Source organism: Martes martes (assembly GCF_963455335.1).
Source record: "Martes martes genome assembly, chromosome: 6".
Lineage (NCBI taxonomy): Eukaryota > Metazoa > Chordata > Mammalia > Carnivora > Mustelidae > Martes > Martes martes.
The window spans coordinates 128,140,656-128,163,904 of NC_137893.1; the positions used below are offsets into that span (position 1 = coordinate 128,140,656).

Consider the following 23,249-nt stretch of genomic DNA (forward strand, 5'->3'; position numbering starts at 1 on the left):
TCAAATTCGAGTATAGTAACAAGTCCTGGTCCATGACTAAGTTTTTGTGGATCTTATAGGAAAATTACTGATACAAGAGGAATGTAGCAAGTTTTATAAATGTATATTTGTTGGCTTTAAAGGACTCTTCCTTATCCTGAGATGATTTATTCGCTACCTTCTTAAATATTCTTTTATGAAGTGATGGTAATGGAATTTTAAAAATGTGCCTATATTTCCAAAATAAAGCATTGCCAGCTTTATCTTAGTTCCTAGATTTTTTTGGAATTTCCACTAACCTATGAAATACAAAGTAAAGTCTCATATTTCTAAGTAAATACACGTATGTCTTGATAAATGAAGACATAGTTGTGTTATTGAGAAGTTGTAAATATTCTATAATTAATAGTGATTCATGCATATTCACAGAAACAAAGGGGAATGTTTCTACAGAAGAGATGAATAAAGGTATACAGAGAAGTAAGCTTTGATATAATTTGGACCACAACACATTACTGAAATACTACTTCATTCAGAGGTCCAATTCATGTCCCATCCCATCTCAACTGCCTCCTCTTTAAAAATAATCACTGGCATTCCCCATTTCTTCCTGTAGGAGTGTGGTCGAGGGGTTCCCTCCACGGGTTGTTCCCCTTGCCTGTAATTATTCAGTCTAAGTGGAGTGGATATCCTTCATTTCACACAACCCCTTTGGCATCCTTTGTGGTTTATCCTTGTTAGAAAACCACTCTCATTTATCATCAGGAAATTTCATTTTTGCTCCCTTTAATATTCTCTCCCACCTTCCAGATGGTTCATTAGAACCCTCCTGTTCTTGGGCTTCTTTTCCTGAGTTTCCCCACTGTTACTCTTGTGGTGAGCCAAAGGTAGTCTCTTTATTCCTGCTTTCTATCCTGAATCACTTTTCTATCATTCAGTGAATGACAAGGTTTTATTCTCCACCATGTGGTTACTGGGTTTCCTTAATAGCCTCATGCGGAGGGGCTTTATTGAAGGCACTTTTATTTGGCCTTGATAGATTATAGTCACCATGTTTCCCTAATCTCCTCTTTAAACTCTTTTAGGAAGGACTCCTTCTGTCAAAGACACACTTAAATTGAAATGGCTTCTCTTTTTTAATATTCTTTTTCTCCACCCAAGTGTTTACTTAGGTGTATCTCTTGACAGGGAAGCAAAAGGTAACTGGTCACAGCCAGGGGTCCACAGTATATTGGATTTGAGTAATACCCCTTTATTGGAGAGCAAAGGGGGTTTGGAGAGCCATTTAAAGAGAGACCAGTCTGTTTTCTGTGGCACAAGGCTTTTGCAGATAATTTGTTCTTGCTATGACAGAATAGAAACTCCATAGCTTCTTAGCCTGAGACCATGTCACTTACCTATAGCACCGGGCTTCTGGTACATCTTGCCTTGAACTTTTACCTTGTGCATGTCTGGTTTCTCCAGCGGGTTGGTCACTTCCTTAAGGGTGTCTCCTGTCCAGCCCAGGATCCTGCACAGAGTACAAGTTGGTAAATGTGGTGCTTGGATGTCTCTCACCTTCTGGTTTGCCAGCCTCCACTCTGCAAAGGATGGCAACTAATGTAGTTAAGGTCATGGCAGTTCACCTGTCACCTTTCCTGACTGGGCATTTTCTAGAGCCTTCCAGAGAAGCAGGCGTATCATTCCAGGCTGGGTTGCAGGACAGAAACCACATAGTAATGCATCAGGGAAACTCAACATAAAGAATTATTAACTATAACATAGGAAATTGAGGCAGTGAGGGATTGGCTAGTAAGAAGTAAGGAGAACTCTAGAGAGCACAGAACTCACAGATAAGTGAACAACTGCTACCCCTAGGATTGACACTGAACCCCTAAAGAAGAGCCCTATGCTCCCACCCCCCACTGTGGCTCCCTGAATGGCACAGAGGTGGTAGTGGTTTCATGCTGGTGAAATTGCTGGGTATCCACATTCTGGAATTTGCTGGGAATCTGCTTTCTGAGGGGCCAGGGAGAGCTATTTTGAGGGTGGTGTTTTGTAGGGAGCACTCTGCATAAGGTTGCCTGGGAAGGGTCTTGGAGGAGGCAGCTGTCCACCGTGGGAGCTCCTGGGGAGATGAGTGCTGCTGCTTACCCTGCAGGACACCTGGGATCCAGCAGGAATCCCTTTGTAATGTGTCTTTTCAGGGACCTGTACTGGCAGAGCTCACTGTTGTGCTGCCAGCAAAGGAAAAATATTTGAGGGGCCCAGCTCGGTTTTCACAGAGCAGTCAATGGAGGGTTGATTTGTGGCTGAGGGGCAATGCATTGATAACGAACACAGCCAGCTTGCTCCTTTTCCCGAATATCTAGAAGTCTTTGGGGAGTTAGTTATTCACCCAATAGTTAGGTTGATAGGGAAAGTTACTTTGAAGGAGGCACAGACTTTTGTCCTTGATTCTCATTTAAGATTTCTGAATATATTTTAGGTCATGGACAAGCTGTCTAGTTACTTGTTCTTAGTACACGGATGAGTAAAGGACAGAGGATATTCTGAAAGGTAAAAGTTGGAACCAGTATAGGATCTGGAGAAAACCAGATGAATATCCTCCATATCTCATTCCTTGAAGATCTCAGGAAAATCATTATCATTTACGTTCTGCATTTGCTGTTGGAGGCCAAGAGGGCCTCATTAGGTTTTACTGAATCCACATAATTACAGTAGCACTATTTTTTTTCTACTAGCTGAAGTGATGTGTGAAAGTAGCAAAAATATTTCCACAGTGATATTATGCTCTTTCACAGTAGACTTCACACCTTGCTAGGGACTGCATTTCTTTGTGTGGTGCACGCTATGGAAACCTACTTTCTATGGAACGGTTGGTGTAATATCACATTTTTAACTTGGTACGTACCTTCCCATTACTTGGGAAAGTAATGAAAGGGAGTTTTCTGTACCAGCCATCCTCAGAATCGGCTAGTAACCCGTGATACACACATCTTCTTGAACTGTCAGTCTAAGTCTTTTTTTTTTTTTTTTAAGATTTATTTATTTATTTTTTCATTTGACAGAGAGAAAGAGATCACAAGTAGGCAGAGAGGCAGGCAGAGAGAGAGAGAAAAGCAGACTCCCCACTGAGAAGAGAGCCCGATGTGGGGCTTGATCCCAGAACCCTGAGATCATGACCTGAGCTGAAAGCAGAGGCTTAACCCACTGAGCCACCCAGGCGCCCCTTGAACTGTCAGTTTAGATACCGAAGTCTGCTCTTAGATGGAAAAGAAGATGCTCCTGCTGTTTGTCACTTTAAGTGTCTTCTTTCTGAAGCTTTGTCCTCGTCTTCTTTTTTTTTTTTTTTTTTCAGATTTTATTTATTTGCTTGACAGACAGAGATCACAAACAGGCAGAGAGGCAGGCAGATAGAGAGGGGGAAGCAGGGTCCCTGCTGAGCAGAGAGCCCGATGCAGGGCTCGATCCCAGGACCCTGAGATCATGACCTGAGCCGAAGGCAGAGGCTTTAACCCACTGAGCCACCCAGGCGCCCCTGTCCTCAAGTCTTCTAATGTCATCCCCCAGACTCATCCTGAGGTAGGTCTCTGAAATTGTAAACTAGTTAATATGAATGAATTTGAAAGATAAAACAGAGTTCTCTTAAACTAAATACATCATTTAAAGAAAAATGCTGTTTTTCACCTATATGGAGACTTTCTATAATGTGGTATATATGATTGATAGCATTTCATCATTGCAATGATTTCTAGCCTTTTTCTTTTACCATTTGGGGATCTGCTGAGAGATTTGGATACTACACATGCACACACACACACACACACACACACACACAGGATCTTGTATGTAGTTTAAGGGGTAGGATATGCTCTTGGGTTAGAAGTCACTATCAAGGATATAGTTTATTCTCCATGTCGATAGTTCCCAGCCTATGTGTGTAGTAAACTGGAAGAACTATTGTTCCTTATTCCCTTAGTATTTCTCTATTCCCACTTCCGTTTCTTATAATACCTCTCTTGGATCACATTGGGATCCAGGCTGGGATTATGTGTGATGGTGGATTACCTGAACAGCAGCAGAAGTTAGGGTTACTTAGCCATGGGGAGACAGAGAATGCTGCCTAACTTGGGAATGACCAGATGTCGGCTGTTGGAGTGATTGGAAGATCAAGGTTGAAATCAAGAGCTAAGAGTCAGAGGCTGTCTAGGAATAGGTGGGTGATTTGAATGTGTTTGGGGAAGCCAAGGAACAATTTCTTCCCACATCTGAGAGCCTTTATCTTGGGGCACAGGACATTCCTATGTAGTGACCATTCCAGATCCAAGAAATGGAATATTTGTTTTTTGTTTAGAAGCTTGTAAGGTAGAGAGCTACCTTGAGATTGGACTCAGGTACAGAGTTGGGTGGCATGGGTCTTGTAGGGAGCAGATCTTAGCACACATCCAGTAAAAGGTGACGCTTGGAGGCCTGGCGTGTTTTGGGGTTTGAATAATCATTGTATGTATCATTTAAGGTTAATGACCTAGGCTTACAGCAAAATAGAGAAGGGTTTACATTACACAAATGGAAAGAATAATTTTCTCACTGTAAGAATTATAAGTGAGAGGCCATTTCAAAGGGATTTGGGGTCACCTTATCATCCAGGTGATGTTTCTAATATTTTGAGAAGATGGACTCTTAGAAAGGGGAAGGACCCTCAGTTCAGTTGTCCCAACTCTGTTACCTTTTTCTGTGCAAAAACTTGGGATAGCAATGACGTGTCATTTCTTAGGGAATTTGATGATGGGACCATGTAGAAAATGTATCTGTCTGCCTTGGGAATAGTGGTATAAAGGATTCTTATTTGAACCAAAATGCCAAATATAATTTTAAAACCTAGATGTTAGATTTTGATTCCATCATGCATCAATATATATTATAGCATTAGTCAACTAATCCACAATACATATACCCGTAGTGATAGGACTAACAGTGATTCATTGTTCAAAAGCTCTACCAGTGTTTGAAATCTACAGCCTACCTAGGATACCACTATAGATTAACTAATGGTCTCCTCAGTGAATTGTGGAGATTTTGACTTTTCAGATGTATTCCAGGGCTATAAGAGCTTTTTGGCATTGTCCTTTTATGTTAGTACTATCTGGAAACAGAACCCTAGGGTGTGTGTGTGTGTGTGTGTGTGTGTGTTTTATATAAAGTGATTTATTGCAAGGAAGTGGCTTACGTGATTATGGAGGCTGAGAAGTCAGACCACAGAGAGCCAGTGACCTAGTTCCAGTCTGAGTCCAAAGGCATGAGAAGCAGGAAAGCCAGTGGTATAAGTTCCAGTTCAAATTCATAAGTCCAGAGACAGGAGAAGACTACTGTCATTCTGCCTCAAAGACAGTCAGGCACAGGGAAAAATTAATTGTAACTCAGCCTTTTTTTAATTCTGGCCTTCAACAGATTGGATGATCCCAGTCACATTAGAGAGTGCAATCTGCTTTACTCAGCCTACAGATTCTGATGTTAATCTCATCTATAAACACTCTCATAGACATATCCGGAAATCGTGGTCAACCAAATATGTGGGCACTCTGTGACCCAGTCAAGTGGACACATAAAATTGACCATCACACTCTTCTTGGGCAGCCAGGGTTTGTAGTGGCATGCTGAAAGTCCCTAGTCAGTTCTCCTCAGTCCCTAATTTTATTCTGTGGATGCCACATTTTAGTAACTTCTAGTAAACAACTTAGTCAGTTACTAGTAAATAACCTTTATTTCTAGATAAAAGTGTGAAAGTATGAAATTTTGCATTTTTCACCCTTGAGGACTGAATAGATGTCTTGAACTTTTGGGTTGTTGGAGCTCATCTCTGGGTCTTGGCCTCATAGATGGCAAATGTTTTTGGTAGCAGTGCTTGTTTTTCTCGAAGTATCACCTGCTTTTGAGCTGGTGTGAAGGGAGTCAAATCCATGCTCTGCAACCTACTGTCTGGTGACCTTTGATAAGTGGCTTAACGTCTTTGAATCTCAGTTTCTTTAACTAACACAGCTACAATTCCTGAGTTGGCATTAAAGAACTTAGCATGATTTCTGACAAGTGGGACGTGCCTGGCAAATGGTCACCACCCACCTGTCCCCTTACATTATCATAAAAGTAGATGTCTGCCTTTTAGTGTTGGTTAAGTGTAGATCCAGCTGTAAGTCAACATGAATCAGGTACCTCTGGGTCCCTCTTTTTAGATCTGATCTACTTTTACTTTTCTTTACTTTTCTTCTCTCTCTCTCTTAAAGCCACTATCTTTTCTGTTGACTGATTAGTAATATGTCTCCTGTCATCTTCCTTTAGAGTAGGTGATAGAATTTAGATGGGGCTGTGGTCCTGTTATATTTCACCCACCGGCATCATGAATGAGCTGTTGAGCCACCTGAAAAAGGAAACGGAACCTCTTTCACTCGTTTTTATTGTCATTATGACCTAGGAAGAGGAGGACGAGAGATCACCATGTTCAAGGTGGCAGCAGAATGGATGACGTTTTCTTCTCCTTTACATGAGGGTCGTCACGAGAACCAGCTGTTACCAGGGCAGACTGTTTTTTATGGTTGCCATTGTTGCTTTTTGCCTCCACACGTCCAAACATTTAATCTCTTATGTAGTTTGTGTACAGCTTCACGTAATTTCCTTGCTTTGATGGATTGAAGTTTCTGATGTTTTCTCTCTATAGGCTAGAGCTTGGCAGAATATTAATCTATTTCCTTTTCCCACTGGTACCCCTAGGAGAACCCCCTCAGAGAAGAAAAGTGCTGAAAAATTGACTTGTCACGATATGCTAGAGTTAATACAGGCAGGCAAAAAAGCTGACCAGATTTCCGCAATAGCCAGAAGCCTTTGGCGGTGTCCCTGGGGAGCGGGAGGTGGGGGTGCTGGCGGGGATAGGAGGCACTAATGATGCTCCACGGCCGTTGCTGCAGAGCACTGAGTCTGCGCATGCGCGGAAAACAGCTGTGCAGAGTCATGTGGGTGCCTCCTTGCTGTTTTGGGGATTTCCTGACCCTGGCTTCCTGAGAACATGCGTTTTGTCACTAAGCAAGGAAGTGAATCGTCTCTGTGATACATTGAACTCGAGTTTTCTCGCATGGAGACTTCAGATAGGGGAGATTTGGAACGATTGTGTTGTTCAGTGGGGACCTGTTTGAGTCTGCAAACGAAAGTCTAGTGTGGGGGGATTCCCTGGGAAAGCATTTGAAACTGGAGCTTCTCGTTTTGTAGAACCCCCTCGACAGCCAATATTTTGTTCAACTGCCTGGCAGAGGTTGCTTTTCAACTACCCGTGTATTTTTGTAGCATCTTTCACCGCAGAGCACTGACTGTTTCAAATCTCTTCCCATTACTCCACTGGCACAAAGTTCCATAGCAAGGAGAGGAAAGGAGATAAGCAGTAGGGAGAGAAAATAAGGTCTGCTTTTGCAGTGCAGAGCTTTAATGCCCATTCCCTCCCCTGTGCTAATCCCTGTAACTTGATTAATTGGCTTGTGGTGCATTACAGAAAGTCTAGGGAATGACAAAACTGCTTCAGCATCAATTAGCTAACACAGGAGTGGACTTCCCACAGAGACCCCAGGACAGAGTTGTATTTAACTGGGCCCTTTCAAACCCAAGTCTTCCCAAATGATGAGCAGTAGAAGATTTCACTTTGGGCCCCGTTGTTTAAAGAAATTAAAAACTGTGGAAATTAGCGGCTGAAATCCACTTGGATGAGTCTGCTATCCCTTTAATATGTCTGTCTGTTCATCGCACTAAGACATCCCAATCCTTCCTCCAAAGTGATTTGAATACTTAATATTTGCTGAAATGCTTTAGTTGGATTTGAATAACGTAATTGAATTTGCTTGCTGCATTCAGGGGGAATGAGGGCTTGGGAGTTCCTACGGTAAGATATGCGAACGTGCTTCTTTTTAGAAGCGATTCTTACTTATTTCCCTGCCTGCGAATCAAGAATTAATGAGCAGTGGGCCTGCCAAATATATGAGGCTGTATTCATCAGAATTACAGGCTTTATCTGTCACTCTCCAGGTGACTGGCTAGTCCCTCGGGCTCAGAGACGATCTGCTTTGTGACAGGTTTTCATTGAGCTCAGTTGGATATGGAATGCCTTTGTGTTTGGATGCCATATGTTCTTAGGAACCACTTCAGAAACAGGATCGTTTGTAAACTATGGTCCTGACTAAGTGCTGTTCCTTTTGCCCATGGCTTGGTGAAGGAGACAGATAGATAAACTCGAAACTCAACACAGTTAGCACAGTGGAAGAGATATGGCCGAGGCACAGAAGGAAATGTTTATCCCTGGGGTAATAATAGGAAGCTTACCAGAGAATCTTCGAGAGAAATTTGAAGTTATCCTGGCAGAGAAGGGGAGTCTGTCCCAGGTTGTGGTAGTAGCATCTTTGAAGGCACGAAGAAACATGTACTGTGGGATGGCTGGAGCATGGGGAAGTGATAAGAGACAAAGTTAGAGAGAGGTATGAACTGCTTCCTGGAGGGCCTTCTATGTAACTTTGGAATTTGGGCTTTAGTTTAAAAGTACTAAGGAGTCTTTAATAACTTGTAAGCATGAGAGTGATGTAATCAGGTTGGCATTTTAGAAAAATAAGTCTGCAGGTTAGTTATCCCATGGAATGGAGCAGTGTAGGTAGCATTGGACATGAGGGGACTAGTTAGATTATTTATAACCATCTGAGAGAAAACCAATGAGGGCCAAGCCAAAGAAACAACAGACGAGAAAGAATGGACTTGAAAGATGTTAAGGAGGTAGAATTTACTGGATTTGGGGGCTGCATATGGGGAAGTGAGGGAAAGGTAAAAATATTTGATCTTCTTTCTTGGTCCCTTTCCCAGAGTTTGGGATGACAGGAGGAGAAATAGATTTTGGGGTTGGGGTCAGGAGAGCTAGCTGAGTTTGGAATACGTCTGGGGGGGAGGATTTGCAGATGGCATTGTTCAGTCGGCAGGTGCTTGGATGTGTCTGTGCCCTGGCATGGTTGCCTTGGATGGAGGTTGGAGATTTACGATCTGTGGCTGTAGTTGCTGCTAAGAGTTTGGCTGCAGTCATCTAGGGGAGCGTAAGCAGAGTCTGAAGTGTACAAAGCTGAAAATGAGGCTTGTGGAACACTAATATTTAGTGATAGGAAAGGTAGGAAAGGGAAGCTGTGAAGAAGACCAAGAAAGAGTGACCAGCTGACTTGGGAAGAGGAGAGCTGTTTGTAGTAGCATGACACGGGGTGAGAGAGAGCTTCGTGTCTTTTGTGGACTGTTTAAAGGGAGGAGTTGAGTATCTGTCCTGAGACGAAAGAGCCAAAAAAGAGAATAAAGGAAGAAGAGATGTGGGATGATTTCTAAGTAAGAACTTTGAGGAGGCAGAGAGTGATTGGGCTAAGATATGTTCAGATCACTGCAAGGCCTGAAGCCTGACAGAGGAAGACACTCCAGTCCACTCTACTGCCCTCCCTTTCCCTCCCTTCTCTTTCCCTCCCCTCCCCTCCCCTCCCCCCGCTTCTCCTTCCTTCCATCCATCCATCCTTTCTTCCTTCCTTCCTCTTTCTCTCTCTCTTTTTAAACTGAGGTGGACATGAAGGACTGAAGGTTGACTGCAAGGAAAATGCATTTGTAAGTGGGAATGGAAGGGCTTTCCTCTCTGATGACTTCTCTTTTTCAGTTAAGATGGAAAGGTCATTCCCCCCGCCCCTCTGCAGAAGTAGTGTAGGTGAGACAGTCACCTTCTAGGAGTGACATACCTGATTAGTTTCTGAAGTTGACTAGAGAGAACAGCTAATACTTTCTCCAAGTTTCGGTTCTTGACTCAGCACATGCCTATAGAGGCAGTTCTAAATTCATCAGGTAGTTAAGGAGACATGCACGAGCACCCGCTGTGTTCAGGTCATTGTGATGATGGTATTAATTCCTGAGGTTACACTGTCACACGGAGTCTTTCCTGTTGCTCCTCAGTTGGTTACAGATCGTGGTAGCTTGTCTTCTTTCACAGCAACAGTTTGGAATATTGCTGTTTGGGCATTAGTCTCACTTTAGCATGCCAATGTCGAGTCTGTGGTCCCTGTATTCAATTTTGTAATAAGCTGTTTGTTTTAGAATATTTCTAGGTTTTTTTTTTAAATTAACTAATTAATTAATTAATTAATTATTAAATATTTTATTTATTTATTTGTGGGCACAGGCAGACAGAGGCAGAGGGAGAAGCAGGCTCCCTGCTGAACAAGGAACCAGATGTGGGACTCGATCCCAGGACACTGGGATCATGACCTGAACTGAAGGCAGCCGCTTAACCAACTGAGCCACCCAGGCGTCCCTAGAATATTTCTAGGTTTTATAGAAAAATTGTAGACACTATACAGAGTTCTGTGTGCCCCATACCCAGTTTCCTCTGTTATTGACATCTTATATATTTGTCACGAGTAGTGGCCTTATTTTTATATATTATTACCTATATTCATTTTTATTTATTTCCAAGCTTTCTTGCTGTGGCCTTTTCAATTATCTTTGGCAGGGGGAGGAATACTTGTCTACTGATAATTCAGAAACTTGAGATGAACAAACAGTTTGAGTGTTCTCTCTATTGTGTTTTTGGGGTTGTCTTATCTTAAACCCTACTTCTAAGGCATCTGAGTGGTGCAGTCAGGTAAGCATCTGACTCCTGGTTTCGGCTCAGGTCGTGATTTCAGGGTCATGAGATTGAGCCTGCATGGGGCTCTGCCCTCAGTCTGGAGTGTGCTTAAGACTCCCTCTCCCTTTCCCCCATGCTTATTCTCTTTCTCCTTAATAAAAAACAAAAACAAAACTCTACTTTTTAGATCCTTGAAAAGTCATACAATTAAGGAGGTGAAGAAGTCTATAAAGAAAAATAAATATCAACTGGTATCAGTTATGTGTCTTTAATTTTAAAAATATTATCAAGTAAATACAGCTTGTTAGACCAAAATCTTTTAAAAATTGGGTTCATAAGGGAGAACAAAGAGAGGTTTTTGTTGTTGTTGAAGAGATTGTGTACCATCGCCAGTGTTAACAGTTCCCTATCCTCTTTGCCTATAGATGGCACTGATTTTATACTGGCCTGTAGTTTTGAAACTACACAGTTTGGAATAAAAAAAGTCTCTGGTCAACGTTACGCCTGTGTTCACTGATGTGCTCTCTGTTTTCACCTCCTGCTCAGCAGAACACAGAACTAGGAGCCTGTCTAGGTTCCTCTAAGAGGCCCATCATAACAAAGTCATTATGAAAGGTATGGAATTTGCTGATGATTTTGTAAGAAGGAGGAGAGCATTTGTATCACATAATCTGCAGTGCAGTCATTCCAGAAAACTTCTGAATGAGCCTGTTTCCTCTCCGGGTCCCTTTTCCTGTTGTCAGTGGAGAGGTAGTGTTCTGAGCCATTCTTGGTGTAGAACTTAGTTCTCTAGAACACCCTTCCCAGCTCCAGGAAAGTTCAAAATCCATCAGAAAGAAATCCTCTTTGTCATGCAGAGCTATTTAATTACTATCATATTCTGTGGGCACCTTTGGGTTTTCACTTTCTCTCCCCTCCCCCCCCCCCCGTTTTTATTGCCATCCCCTCCCCCGCAACTGCCAAAGAATTCTCTTTACTTGTTATTCCAAGGCTATTATTTTTTTACTCCCCTGCCCTCCTCTAATTAATCTGGTAATCTTTTGAGTCAGATCCTTTCCAGTAGAGTCATACAGCTAAATGAAACCGTTTAAAAAATGTCAACTTGTAGAGCTGTTTTATGATGTCCTTCTGAAACAGCAAGTCCACAGAGTGAAATGTCCTTTGGACACTCTCGTGGAGATACGAAAGCTCCTCCTCCTCTCCGCCTCCTTCTCTTCTGGCTCCGCCTCCTCTCTCCTCTTTTTCCTTCTCCTTTCACTTCCACCCTCTTCCTCTTTATGAAAGTGCTGGTCTGCATAGCCTGAATTCATAGCTTTATCCTTGTTTCTCTCTCGTTCTCAGCCTTTCTACTGGAACTGTTTTATCTGGTTGTGTCACTTGGCAATACTTTCCCATTAACACAATCTTGGGTTATATGTTCACTACTTGTATGTGTTTCTTGTGCCTGCCATTTGCTCTTGTGCAGAGCAAGAATGCTGTCCCTGAAGGCTTTAGACTTTTACTCTATGACCTCAGGCAAAGGTGGACTTAGGAGCCTAGAATGAGCTGAATTGGTGGCTGATGGGTGTACTGGCTGTCAAAACTTCAAGTGCTATTCAAATGACCATATCATACTTGTTTTAATATTCCAGCGCAGAAGTGCTTTGTAACTCGAACATATTATATCTGTGTCAGATATATTTTTCTCAGTGTTGCCTTGATGCTCCTAATGCAGTTTCATGTTCCAGTACTTTCTTAGCTTGTTTGGATTATTCAGAGAACGAGCCTAATTTTTTCTTTGACCCTGAGGTCAGTCTCGGCTTGACACTTCGGCAGGAAAGGTGGAATTACTTCAGCTTTAAGAGGAAGCCAAAAAGCACAGCTCTCGTGCAACCCACATGCCTAACATGTCCTCGTTGGATGCCTTTGAGGGACCTTGCCTTTGTGAGCCCCCGGCCACCCCAGGGGCTCCTTGAACGAAGGTTTTTTTGGATTATTTTCTATGCTGTTTCATCTCTCGGAGTGTTATACTGTGCACAACAATATCATAAGTCTATGCCTTTTCTTTCTGGAGGGTTTTTTCTGAACCACTTTTAGATTTGAGCCTGATTTCTTCTGCTTTCTCACCTCTGTGAGGATCCTTTATTTGTTAATGCCGAAGCCCTTCAGTTCCACCTTTCCACCACTCTTTTCATCTGGTTCTGTTCTTTCCTTTAGGGTTGTGGTAACCCGCATCAAGCTCGGGTGTCGTAATAGGTGCCACAGGAATGTCCACCTCCTTCTGCTCGATGCTGCCTTTGGAAGTGCACGTGGCCTCTGCCGCCCATGGCCTTCCCGTCGATGAGGCAGAACATTGTGCAGCCTCCGTTTGGTTCCAAAGCAATGCTCCCCAAATATCTGTCCACACGGATGCACTTACACATATTCATGCATTTGAAAGGCAAACCTTAATTATATTTTGAGAGAATTTCTTGGACTTCACGCACTAATAATGATTTAATTAGAATAAACCGTCACTGTTTTATATAGGATGCCTAAAGCCGTGTTGGTGCGTGAAATTGTGGCAGCTCCTATCTGTTCCCATTTTATATTCAGTTCCTAACCCTATCTATCAGACTCTGTAGATTCTTGCTACACGGAGGACAGAGAAATGACAGTAGACACACCGTCCTGGAAATTATCATGGAAACTGGAAGATGGTTCCGTGAGTCAGATTTTGGTTTGAATTTAGACTCCACCACTTACTGTGTAAGTGGGAAGTGACTTAAGTTCTCTAAGTCTCAGATTTCTTATCTGAGAAATGGGACAATAATAAGGATTGTGAGGATTCAGTGGAGACACAGAGTAAGTAAGGTAAGCACGCAGTAAGGCAGCAAATACACTGAATGATCCAGAACTGACAGCCACTGGTAGGTAGTGCAAGCAGCAGCAGCAGCAGCAAAATTTGTTGTAGGGTCATTTTATCTTTCACGGGAACTCAGAGACATGTGGGTATTTAGCATTACTATGAAAGGTAGGCTATATAGACGAAACCAATGATCAGTGGATACTTTTTATTTTTTTTAAAGATTTTCATTGTTTGAGAGAGAGAGAGCAAGCATAGAGGGAGAAGCAGACTCCCTGCTGAGCAGAGAGTCTGACGTGGGGCTCCATCCCAGAATCCTGAGATTATGACTTGAAGTAAAGGCAGACACTTAACTGACTGAGCCACCAAGGAGCCCCCAATGGATATCTGTACATGGCTGAATAGAAGAACTACTGCTTTAGCATCCGCAGAGCAGTCCTGAATAACTCCATCCTGCTATCATCCAAGCCCCCTGTATACGTGGCCACTTACGATTTCACGTAGATATATATTATTCTTCTGACCATTTGCTTTTTTATTTGCTTTTTAAATATCTGTTTAAAAATCTGCAGCATTTTGAAAAATCCCTTTGACTCTCTAAATTTTAAATTTAATTGGGTTTTGTAATCCACTTTTAGTTTTGGCCTGATTAGAATTAATTTCTCACATTCATTCTTTTCTCATCTGTGAACAACTTGCACTGGCTTTTGTAAGCAATTGCAGTAGTGGTGGAATTTGGTGTTCTGGGTCATTTGGGTTTGTGCAAGGACACTTAAGAAAATGTCAGAGAAATAGAAGAAATCCTAGTAGAAAAACAAATGACATAGCCTATTGTGTGCAGTTAGTGGAAATCAAGTTTAATTTCATCAACAGTGGATATCACTCGAACATAAAGCTAAGAGAGATGCAGCCACTTAAAGGTCCCTGAAATCAGGGGTAAGCTGAGTGTTTTAATCCCAGCGAGGTGGCTAATTGGCTCAGTGATCTTAGCTTCTGTGGATCTTTCCGTCTCTGGATTTCATTTTCTTATTTGGAGTTGGTTTTGTTGATCTGTAAAGTTTCTTCCAGTTCCAGTATTATATTTACTCTAGAAATAATAGCTGATTTGTTCATATGGTTTTATTCTTCTGTGTTGTATTGTGCAGATGGCCTTACAAATTACTGCTTTTCTTTCTTTCTTTGAGGGTTTTCCAAACTTGAGTCATTAGTGTATGTTACATGTATTTTTTGGTTATACTTCTGTCTTGTATATACTATTAGATATTAATAATTTTTAAAAAGTAGTCTTAAAGTCTTTTCCTTAGCATTGTCCTGAACTCTACGATCTCTGAAGTTATGGGTTTGATATGGGAGTGACATATTTTTCTAGTAGACAATTAAACTAATATATAACTATTAAAATAATATGTTTACTTGTATATTTCCGTAAATCTTAAAAGAATATATGCTGCTTTTGGGGAACCATTGGTGGGTTTTGAGATTATTATGTCAACCCTCCCTCCCCTAGCATTTTTGATATGTTTTTTGTACCTGCATGGACATACCGGTGTTCTGACTGACCTTTTAAAACTAGATTGGCCACAGTGACTAATCGAAACCTTTAGTGCCCAAATAGACTCCCAGAATTATGATATGCTAACTGTGAAAACTTGGGCAAGACACTCTGAAAGATTCATATTCCACCTGTGTAAAGTGTTCATAGTGGAGTGGGAGGATTTGTGGGTGATGGTGGGGAGGTTCTTATGACAAATGGAAAGGGATAATGAATGGATGAACAAAGTGCTCTTTAAAAAATAATAATACACCTTACAAGTATGAGGTATGATGAATATTACCAACAAGAACATGAGAGTTGGAGAAGGGCACTTTCCTCCTTTGTGAGCACACACTCTGGGGCTGTCATCTTGGAACACCAGAGAACAGTCATGGGGCTCATCTTTCACCTGTGCAACAGCGTATTTGTTGAATGTGTTATGGAAGGACCACAACTGCTGAGATGTCCTTGAGCTTTGTGTTCTATTAGGTTGAGAGAATATTTACTTTAACTTTTGTTTCCCTTAGTTTTGGCCGGTGAATACCAGGAAAGTTACTATATTGGACTACATCTCTGACTTTAGGCTCTGAATTTCCACATGATCAAGTATCTCTTGTTTGTTTGAGTGGAAATTAGAGAAAGGATTCCATTTGTTCCTGGTAACAATGTAATGACATTGGTGTTCCAGAATGAGGGGAACATAAAGCCAATATAATACATGTATACACAATGTTACAATAAAGCCACATGGATATTACTGTTCACACAGAACCTAAATATCCAATTAAGAAATATCTAATTGGATGGCATTGATGAGAAATACGCTGTTTTTGTTGTACCTTTTGTACGTGACATGAAGCAGGACCATTTGTTTTTACCTCCGAGTGTCACTTTGAAATATTTGTATTGTTAATACATAAGTCAGTTTTTATTCTTTATTTATTTTTATTTTTTAAAGATTTTATTTATTTATTTGACAGAGAGAAGGTGCACACAAGTAGTCAGAGAGGCAGGCTGAGGGAGGAGAAAAGCAGACTCCCCGCTGAGCAGAGAGCCCGATGCGGGGCTCGGTCCCAGGATCCTGGGATCACAACCTGAGCAGCCATTTAAGGACTGAGTCACCCAGATGTCCCCAAAAGTCAGTTTTTAAAAAAATATTTTATACATTCATTGTCCTTAAATAACAGTGGTATAAAAGGATTCTTTCTTGTATTGCTCATTAATTTTTTGGCCTTTGGAGTCATTTTGACATTTGGAATGGTGCAGGAACCATATTTGATATTTGGAGTGGTGCAGGAACCATATTACATCTTCTGAAGAGGGTGATCTTCATCTGGTGCTCTGGTTTTTGTGGTTACCACCCAGAGAGCAATCATTTGGTAGCCTGTCTCTTGTGGCCAGTGGGGCTTGTGGTCATGGGTTTAACAGGACAGTAGCAAAGAAAGAAACAATTCTTAGCTGGCTGTCCTCCTACCTCCCAGTCTTCCCTTGAAAGAGGTGTATTTGTATACTTTGAGAGTTGCAACCTTACAGTCTGGCTTCTAATCATCTGAGATGACTGAGATCCTCCCCTTTTGGTCAGTGACAGGTGTTGTAACATCCTCGACTACTGAGAGTCATGAAGAACAAAGAAGCCTGCTTGGAAAATCACAAAAATTTGAGAAACAGCCAGAGCTGGGGCAGGGTTGAAGGGTAAGGTTCACTTTCTACACAAGGCCACTCCAAAAACAGTTCTTTTATCTAATGCACAGAAGCCAACAAGAGAGTTTGGAAAATGAAGACACAGAGGAATATGTTCTAGATGAAAAAAACAGGATAAAACCTCAGAAAAAGACCTTAATGAAATAAGAGATAAACAATTACCTGAGAACGAGTTCAAAGTAATGGTCATAAAGATGCTCACAAAGTTAGGAGAACAATGCATAAATGAAGTGAGAATTTCAACAAAGAGAAAATATAGGAAAGTATTGAACAGAAATCACAGAACTGAAGAATATAGTAACTGCACACAGAAGTTCAACAGAGGGGTCAACAGCAGACTAGATGAAGCAGAAGAAAGGATTAGTGAACTTTAGTGAACTTAAACACAGGGCAGTGGAATTCATCGTGTTGGAGGAGCTAAAAGAAGCTGTCCTTCAGAATTGAAGAAAAGGTAAGAAAAGCTGAAGCCATCTAAACTGGCTTTAAAATAAATGTTAAAGGGACTTCCTCAAGCTGAAATAAAAAGGTGCTAATTAGTAACAGGGAAACATAAAAAAAAAGTAAATAAATCTCGCTGTTAAAGTTAATTATGTAGTTAATTTCAGAATAATATAATATTGTAGTGTTGGTGGGCTCCTCACTTAAGTCTAGTATGAAGGTTAAAGGACAAAAGTAGTAATACCTATAACTACAGTAATTTGTTAATGGATACATAAGATAAAAAGATGTAAATTATGACATTAGAAACATAAATGGGGGGAGTAAAAATGTAGAACTTTAGAATGTGTTCATATTTTTAAGTTGTTATCAGCTTAAAATAAATTTGTTACAACCCTCCTACATTTTATGTAAGCCTCTGGGTAACCACACAACAAAAACCTGCAGTAGATATACAAAAGATAAAGAGAAAGGATTCTAAATATACCACTAGAGAAAATCATCTAATCACAAAGGAAGAGAGCAAGAGTAAAAGAAAGGAAAAAAGGAAATACAGAACCACTAACAAAATGGTAATAAGTCCATACCTATCAATGATTATTTTAAATGTAAATGTAAATCTTTCAATCAAAAGACATAGAATGGCTAAATGGATAGAAGAAAACAAGACTCGGGGCACCTGGGTGGCTCAGTCATTGAGCGTCTGCCTTTGGCTCAGGGCATGATCCCAAGGTCCTGGGATGGAGCCCCAAGTTGGGCTTCCTGCTCAGTGCGAAGCCTTTTTCTCCCTCTCCCACTCCCCCTGCTTGTGTTCCCTCTTGCTGTGTCTCTTTCTGTCAAATAAATAAATCTTTTAAAAAATATTGTGTAGTTATGTATTATTTTATATTCAGCTTATTTTTTTCTCCACCAGATATATTTTGTTTTGTTTTTTGCTTTTGAATTAATTTTTTTTACCTTTCAGAAAGGTTCATATTTTTGTTTTAATGATAACTTTTATATTTACATCTTTTTAAATGCTCTCATTTCACTGTTTTCTTACTTAACTTACTAGTTAGTTTGAAAGGTGGTCTTTAACTATTACCTGTCATGTATACAGTAACCAATTGGTATATTCCACTTGCCACCACTTGGTGCCCTCTCCCTTTTCTTCCATTATTTCTGCTTTGTTTTAGTCTCAAGTCTATAGTTTTGTGCATTAATGTGTAATTCATCATTAATGTGGTGGATTTTTTTGGTTGAATATTTCCCAGTTATATTTTGCTTGAGTAAAGTTTATGCTTTAGTGAATTCTTCAAAAAAAGCCTCATAACTATGAGATTACCATATTCTTGTGTGTTTACAACTTTTTCAATAGTGCAAAAGCCTGTGTTGCTGGGTATAAAATTCTTGGTTCATAACTTTACCTTTCTTTTTAAAAAAATTTATTATTATTGAATTGTTTGCAAATGTGGTTCCATTGTTGCCCTGTTTTGTATGTTTTTTGAAGAATCTGATGCTAGTCTAGTTTCTTTGCCCTTCTAAGTTATTTGATCATTTTGCCTGGAGGCCTGGGGGATTTTTTCTCTTCATCTTTGAGATCTGATAGTGTTTACCAGGATATGTCTTGTGTTTTGTCCTCCCAGGTACATTTCCTCAAGTACTTGTTTTATCTAGTACAGAATAGTTCTGGTCTTGTGTTCTGTTTCTCCTCTTTCAGGGACTTGCAATTATACACATGTTATTCCTTCTTTGCATGGCTTCCATTTCTACCACTTTCTCTCTGACTCTTCTTTCTTCACTTCATTGTTCCTTTCTTGGTTGTCTTTCTGCTTTTCTTTAATGCCCTGATTAAGTCTTCACTGAGGCTGTTCTTTCCTGTGTACTTTATAGCTTAGACTTCCATTCCGAGATAATTTTCTTCTCTTTCCGTCTTGAGTTCAATCAACTCTCTTTTCATTTCTTCCTATTTTCCATACATTTTGTTATTAAATTTTGAGTTTCTGACTCAAGCAGTTCTTTATGCCATCAAATGCTTGTTTTAGTGTATTTAGTTTAGTTTTGAAGTATTATGTTACCTTCTTCTGCTCTTGCTTCTTGACTTTCTTTTTGAAGAGAAGGGGAAAAGGCTTAGATTTGTATCAGTTGAGCTATATAGAATGGCTTTCTGATTTTGGGGGTGGCAGTAATAACTCTGGCTTTGTTTCATTTTCTCTGTTACTTATTGTGGGTTTCTGGTTGTTCAGAAGAATTTGTAGTTGTCTGGTGCCCTCTTCTGTTAGTGCAGCAAAGTGCAGAGTCTTCAGTGGAATTTTTTTTGGGGGGGGGGGATGTTTTTGGTGAGGTGGGGAAGGGATGATTTTTTAAATCCTCTAAGTTTTTAGGTTGCTTTATTTTATGGAGCTCCAGGTTTTCTCTTTTGCTTCTTTACTCTGGCCCACCCAGTTGCCAAGACATGTCTTTCATTATTTTTGTCTTTTTCTCTTCCATTATAAGGATGCCTTTTGAGGACTGACTGTCACTTTTAATTTGTCACGCTGTCCCTGCCTTGTGGTCCCTAGTCACATCTCCTAGAATACTTGTAGGATTTTCACACTTACGGTCACTTTTTCTGGTGGTGATTTTAGATCAACTTTAATACTTCACTAGTTCCCCTTTTCCACTCTTTCCTTCAATTTTTCTTAGCTTGCCCTGGCTTACCTCAGAGGTAAAAAGTGGGATGGGAATATAATAGTTCCTTTTCTCTGGGATTTATTTAGCTTGCCTGATTCACTCACTTCCTCCCCCCCTTCCTTCCTTCCTTCTTTGCTTTTTATGTGCAGTCATTTTAAAATGTGGGCACTGTCTGTGCCATGATGAGGGTATGGTATTTAATAATCTTATTTTCTCTTTTTGTTCTTGGTTACTTTTAGAATAGGTGTTGAAAGACATAGACTTTGGCAGCTGCATTGTCTTCAGTTCTCATTGGGCTAATTTGAGTTCTAGGATGGTAGAATCTTTTTCTGAGAAGATTTTGGCTTGATTTTGCTGGGCACTTAGAGGAATTACCAGTTTGTGATTGCCTTAGTCCATTTTCACAGTCTGAGATTCTCTCTCTTGCCCAGGTAATGTGACCCCTAACTGTAAGTCTGTACAAGAATATTGTATTCATCCTTATCATGGGGTAAGTCCTTTAGGGATGGGGATGTTTATTTGATAACCCTATTTGGTCAGACACTGTGGACTTTCACTTGAGCCTCACTTGCCATGGTAAACTGTCACAACCAGTGTTCAGCTTTTCAGATGATACATTGGATATGTAAATATTCTCAGTGTTTCTCTCTGGCTTATGCTGGGCTTTTTTTTTTTTTTTTCTTTTTTCTGGTTTTGTGCATGGTTGTACACTTTTAAGTAATTCCTCTCTATTGTGTTACTTCTATGCTTTTAAGAATTTTTGTATATTTTAGTAGATTTATGAGGTCATTTTGTTCTAATTATTTAGCCCAATATTACTAGAAACAGCCATTGACTCATTTTTTTTTATAAAAACATTAAAAAAATTATTTCATGGGGCATTCAATGGAAAGAATGATAGATTCATTGGCTCAGTTCTCCATCTTGAGTCCTCTCCTAGCAGGTGAAGATCTACTTTGTTGTTAAAGATGGGGACACTTTATTTTAGAGGTAAATAGCTTATGACTAATAACAGATGGGATTAATAATGATGATTGTGGTGATAATAAAAATTTATTTAGTGCAATGTGCTATGCTTTTCATATTTAATTATCACAAGTCTCTTAATTTAGTGTTATTATTTCTATTTTATAAATTGTTACCGGAAACTTACCTAACATAACACTTGGTCTGTGTTCATCCAGACAGTGAATGGCAAAAATCTGTCTCAGGTCCTGTCCTGGGCTTTGGAAATAACAAGGTTAAGCAACGTCCAGAGTGCTTCCTGCCTTCATGGACTTTACAGAATATAATTCTTATTATACCTTCTTATGTATCTCAGGTCACACTATAAGGACTCTGTAGGATGGTCAGGAATATAATTTTAGAGTCTGAAAGCCTGATTCACTGGTATTTGCACTAGCATTGAGGTTAATGTCTCTTTTGAGGAAGTGCCTATAAGTTAAGCCAAAGTAAAAAGAGATGAGAAAAGATCAGAACAGTGTCTTTTAATTCTCTAAGGACTCTCCATTACATGTAGCACAGTGCTAGTACAGACTAAATGAATGTGATTTTCAGTATATTCATTGACTAGAAGTCTTAATGGAATTTATTCCCATACCTTGTTTTTTCATGTAGGCTGGCCTGGATACTATTTTTATTTATGCATATTATTCCTCTTGGTTTACAGTTATTTGCTGGCATAAAGGATGGAGAAAGCCTACAGCTCTTTGAACAGAGTTCTCGCTCTGCCTGTAAACAAGAGACACACACCATGGAAGCCATGAAGCTCATCGAGTTTGACCTTAAGCAAACACTTACTAGGCTTGTATCACATATTTTTGGAGACGGTAGGTACTCAAATGCCTTTGCCTTTCTTTGGGGGCTTAAATATTTAACAAATAACATCTTTCTGAAATCATTAAGGCTAGGTGTGCCTAGATTTTTTTGGTCCACGTTGTGATTTAGTGGTTTTGGTCCTCCGTGAGGTAGAACTTACAGATTTGCTAGTTCATTTCACTTGAGGAGCAGGAGGACATGAAAATGAAATTAGCTTGAGAAAGAAAAATGATTACAACCTTTGATAAGAATGATAATGGATTAAGATCAGTGGGGAGAAAGTCTACAGGCTGATTAGTATTATTTTATTACTATATTATCATTAGGTCAGACTTGAATGGATAGGGCAAGATTCTCACCCATGTGAGTTGGCCCAGTGGAAACTTTTGCATGTTGGCATACTGATTACTGCTATCAATACAAACGAATTAACAGAGAATTTCCTGGAGGAAGAACAATCTTTTTAAGACCTGGATTCTCACTTTAGTCATTTACTCTCTCTTATATCTCCAGGATGATTTTTTTGTCTGTAATGCCTCCCACCCACTTCACTATTTCTAATTTACTTGAGACAATATTTTGCTTATTTTTAGAAAGATGTAAAGAGAAGGCTAGGGGATTTTTTTTAAAAAATCATGACCTGTGTTTTATTTTTTAACTTATTTTATTTTTTTGAAGATTTGATTTATTTATTTGACAGAAAGAGAGATAGCGAGAGAGAGAGAGGGAGAGAAAGAGAACACAATCAGGGGAGTTGGCAGGCAGAGGGAGAGGGAGAAGCAGTCTCTCCCCTGGGCAGGGAGCCCAATGTCAGGCTTGATCCCAGAACCCTGGGATCATGATCTGTTCTAAAGGCAGACGCTTAACCGACTGAACCATCCTGGCATCCCCAGTCATGACCTGTATTTTAAAAATGTTTAGAAGACAGAAGCCTAGCATGGTTAGGATTCTCTTTTAGTCTCTTATTATTCTTACAAAATTTTTTAAGGAACAGCTTTACTGAGTTATAATTGATACAAAATAAGCTATACATATTTAAAATGTACAAGCTGCTAAGTTGACATTCAGTAAACTGAACATACGTACACACTTTTATGAGTTTTGACATATCTATGCACCTGTGAAACGACCAGCAGAATCAAGATAATGACCAGGTCTATCACCCACAGTATTTTCCTCCTGTTCCTTGGTGAACTCTCCTTCCTGTTCTTCTTTACATCTCTTTATCCCAGGCCATCAGTGATCTACTTTCTGTCACTATTGATTAGTTCACACCTTCTAGATTTTCGTAAATGGAATTCTATGATATGTACCCTATTTTGGGGGGAGGGGCTTGGCTTGTTTCGCTTACTATAATTATTTTAAGATCCATCCGTGTTGCAGTGTATATCAGTAGGTAGTTTCTTTTTATTGCTCTGTGGTATTCCATTCCATAGTTTGTTTATTCGTCTACCCATTCATGTTTGTTTATTCATCTACTCATTGGTAGACATATGGATCATTTCTAGCGTTTTGCTATTATAAGTAAAGCTATGCACATTCGTGCACAAATCCTTGTAAGGACACATGCTTTTATTTTTCTTTGGTGAATACCTAGGAGTGGAATGGCTACACCATATGGTAGTTGTATTTTAACTTTCAAAGAAACCACTTAACTATTT

At 40.1% G+C, this 23,249-nt stretch overlaps 1 protein-coding gene across 1 annotated transcript in view; it reads left to right on the forward strand.

Moving 5' to 3' along the window:
- The window catches only part of FARS2 (phenylalanyl-tRNA synthetase 2, mitochondrial), a gene marked incomplete at its 3' end in the record, with an annotated part of 365,988 nt that overhangs the window by 13,380 nt on the left and 329,359 nt on the right, over nt 1–23,249 (forward strand). The window contains exon 3 of the mRNA XM_080805960.1: nt 21,440–21,599. Coding sequence (XP_080662086.1) covers nt 21,440–21,599 — 160 coding nt within the window. The remainder of the gene's footprint in view (nt 1–21,439; nt 21,600–23,249) is intronic.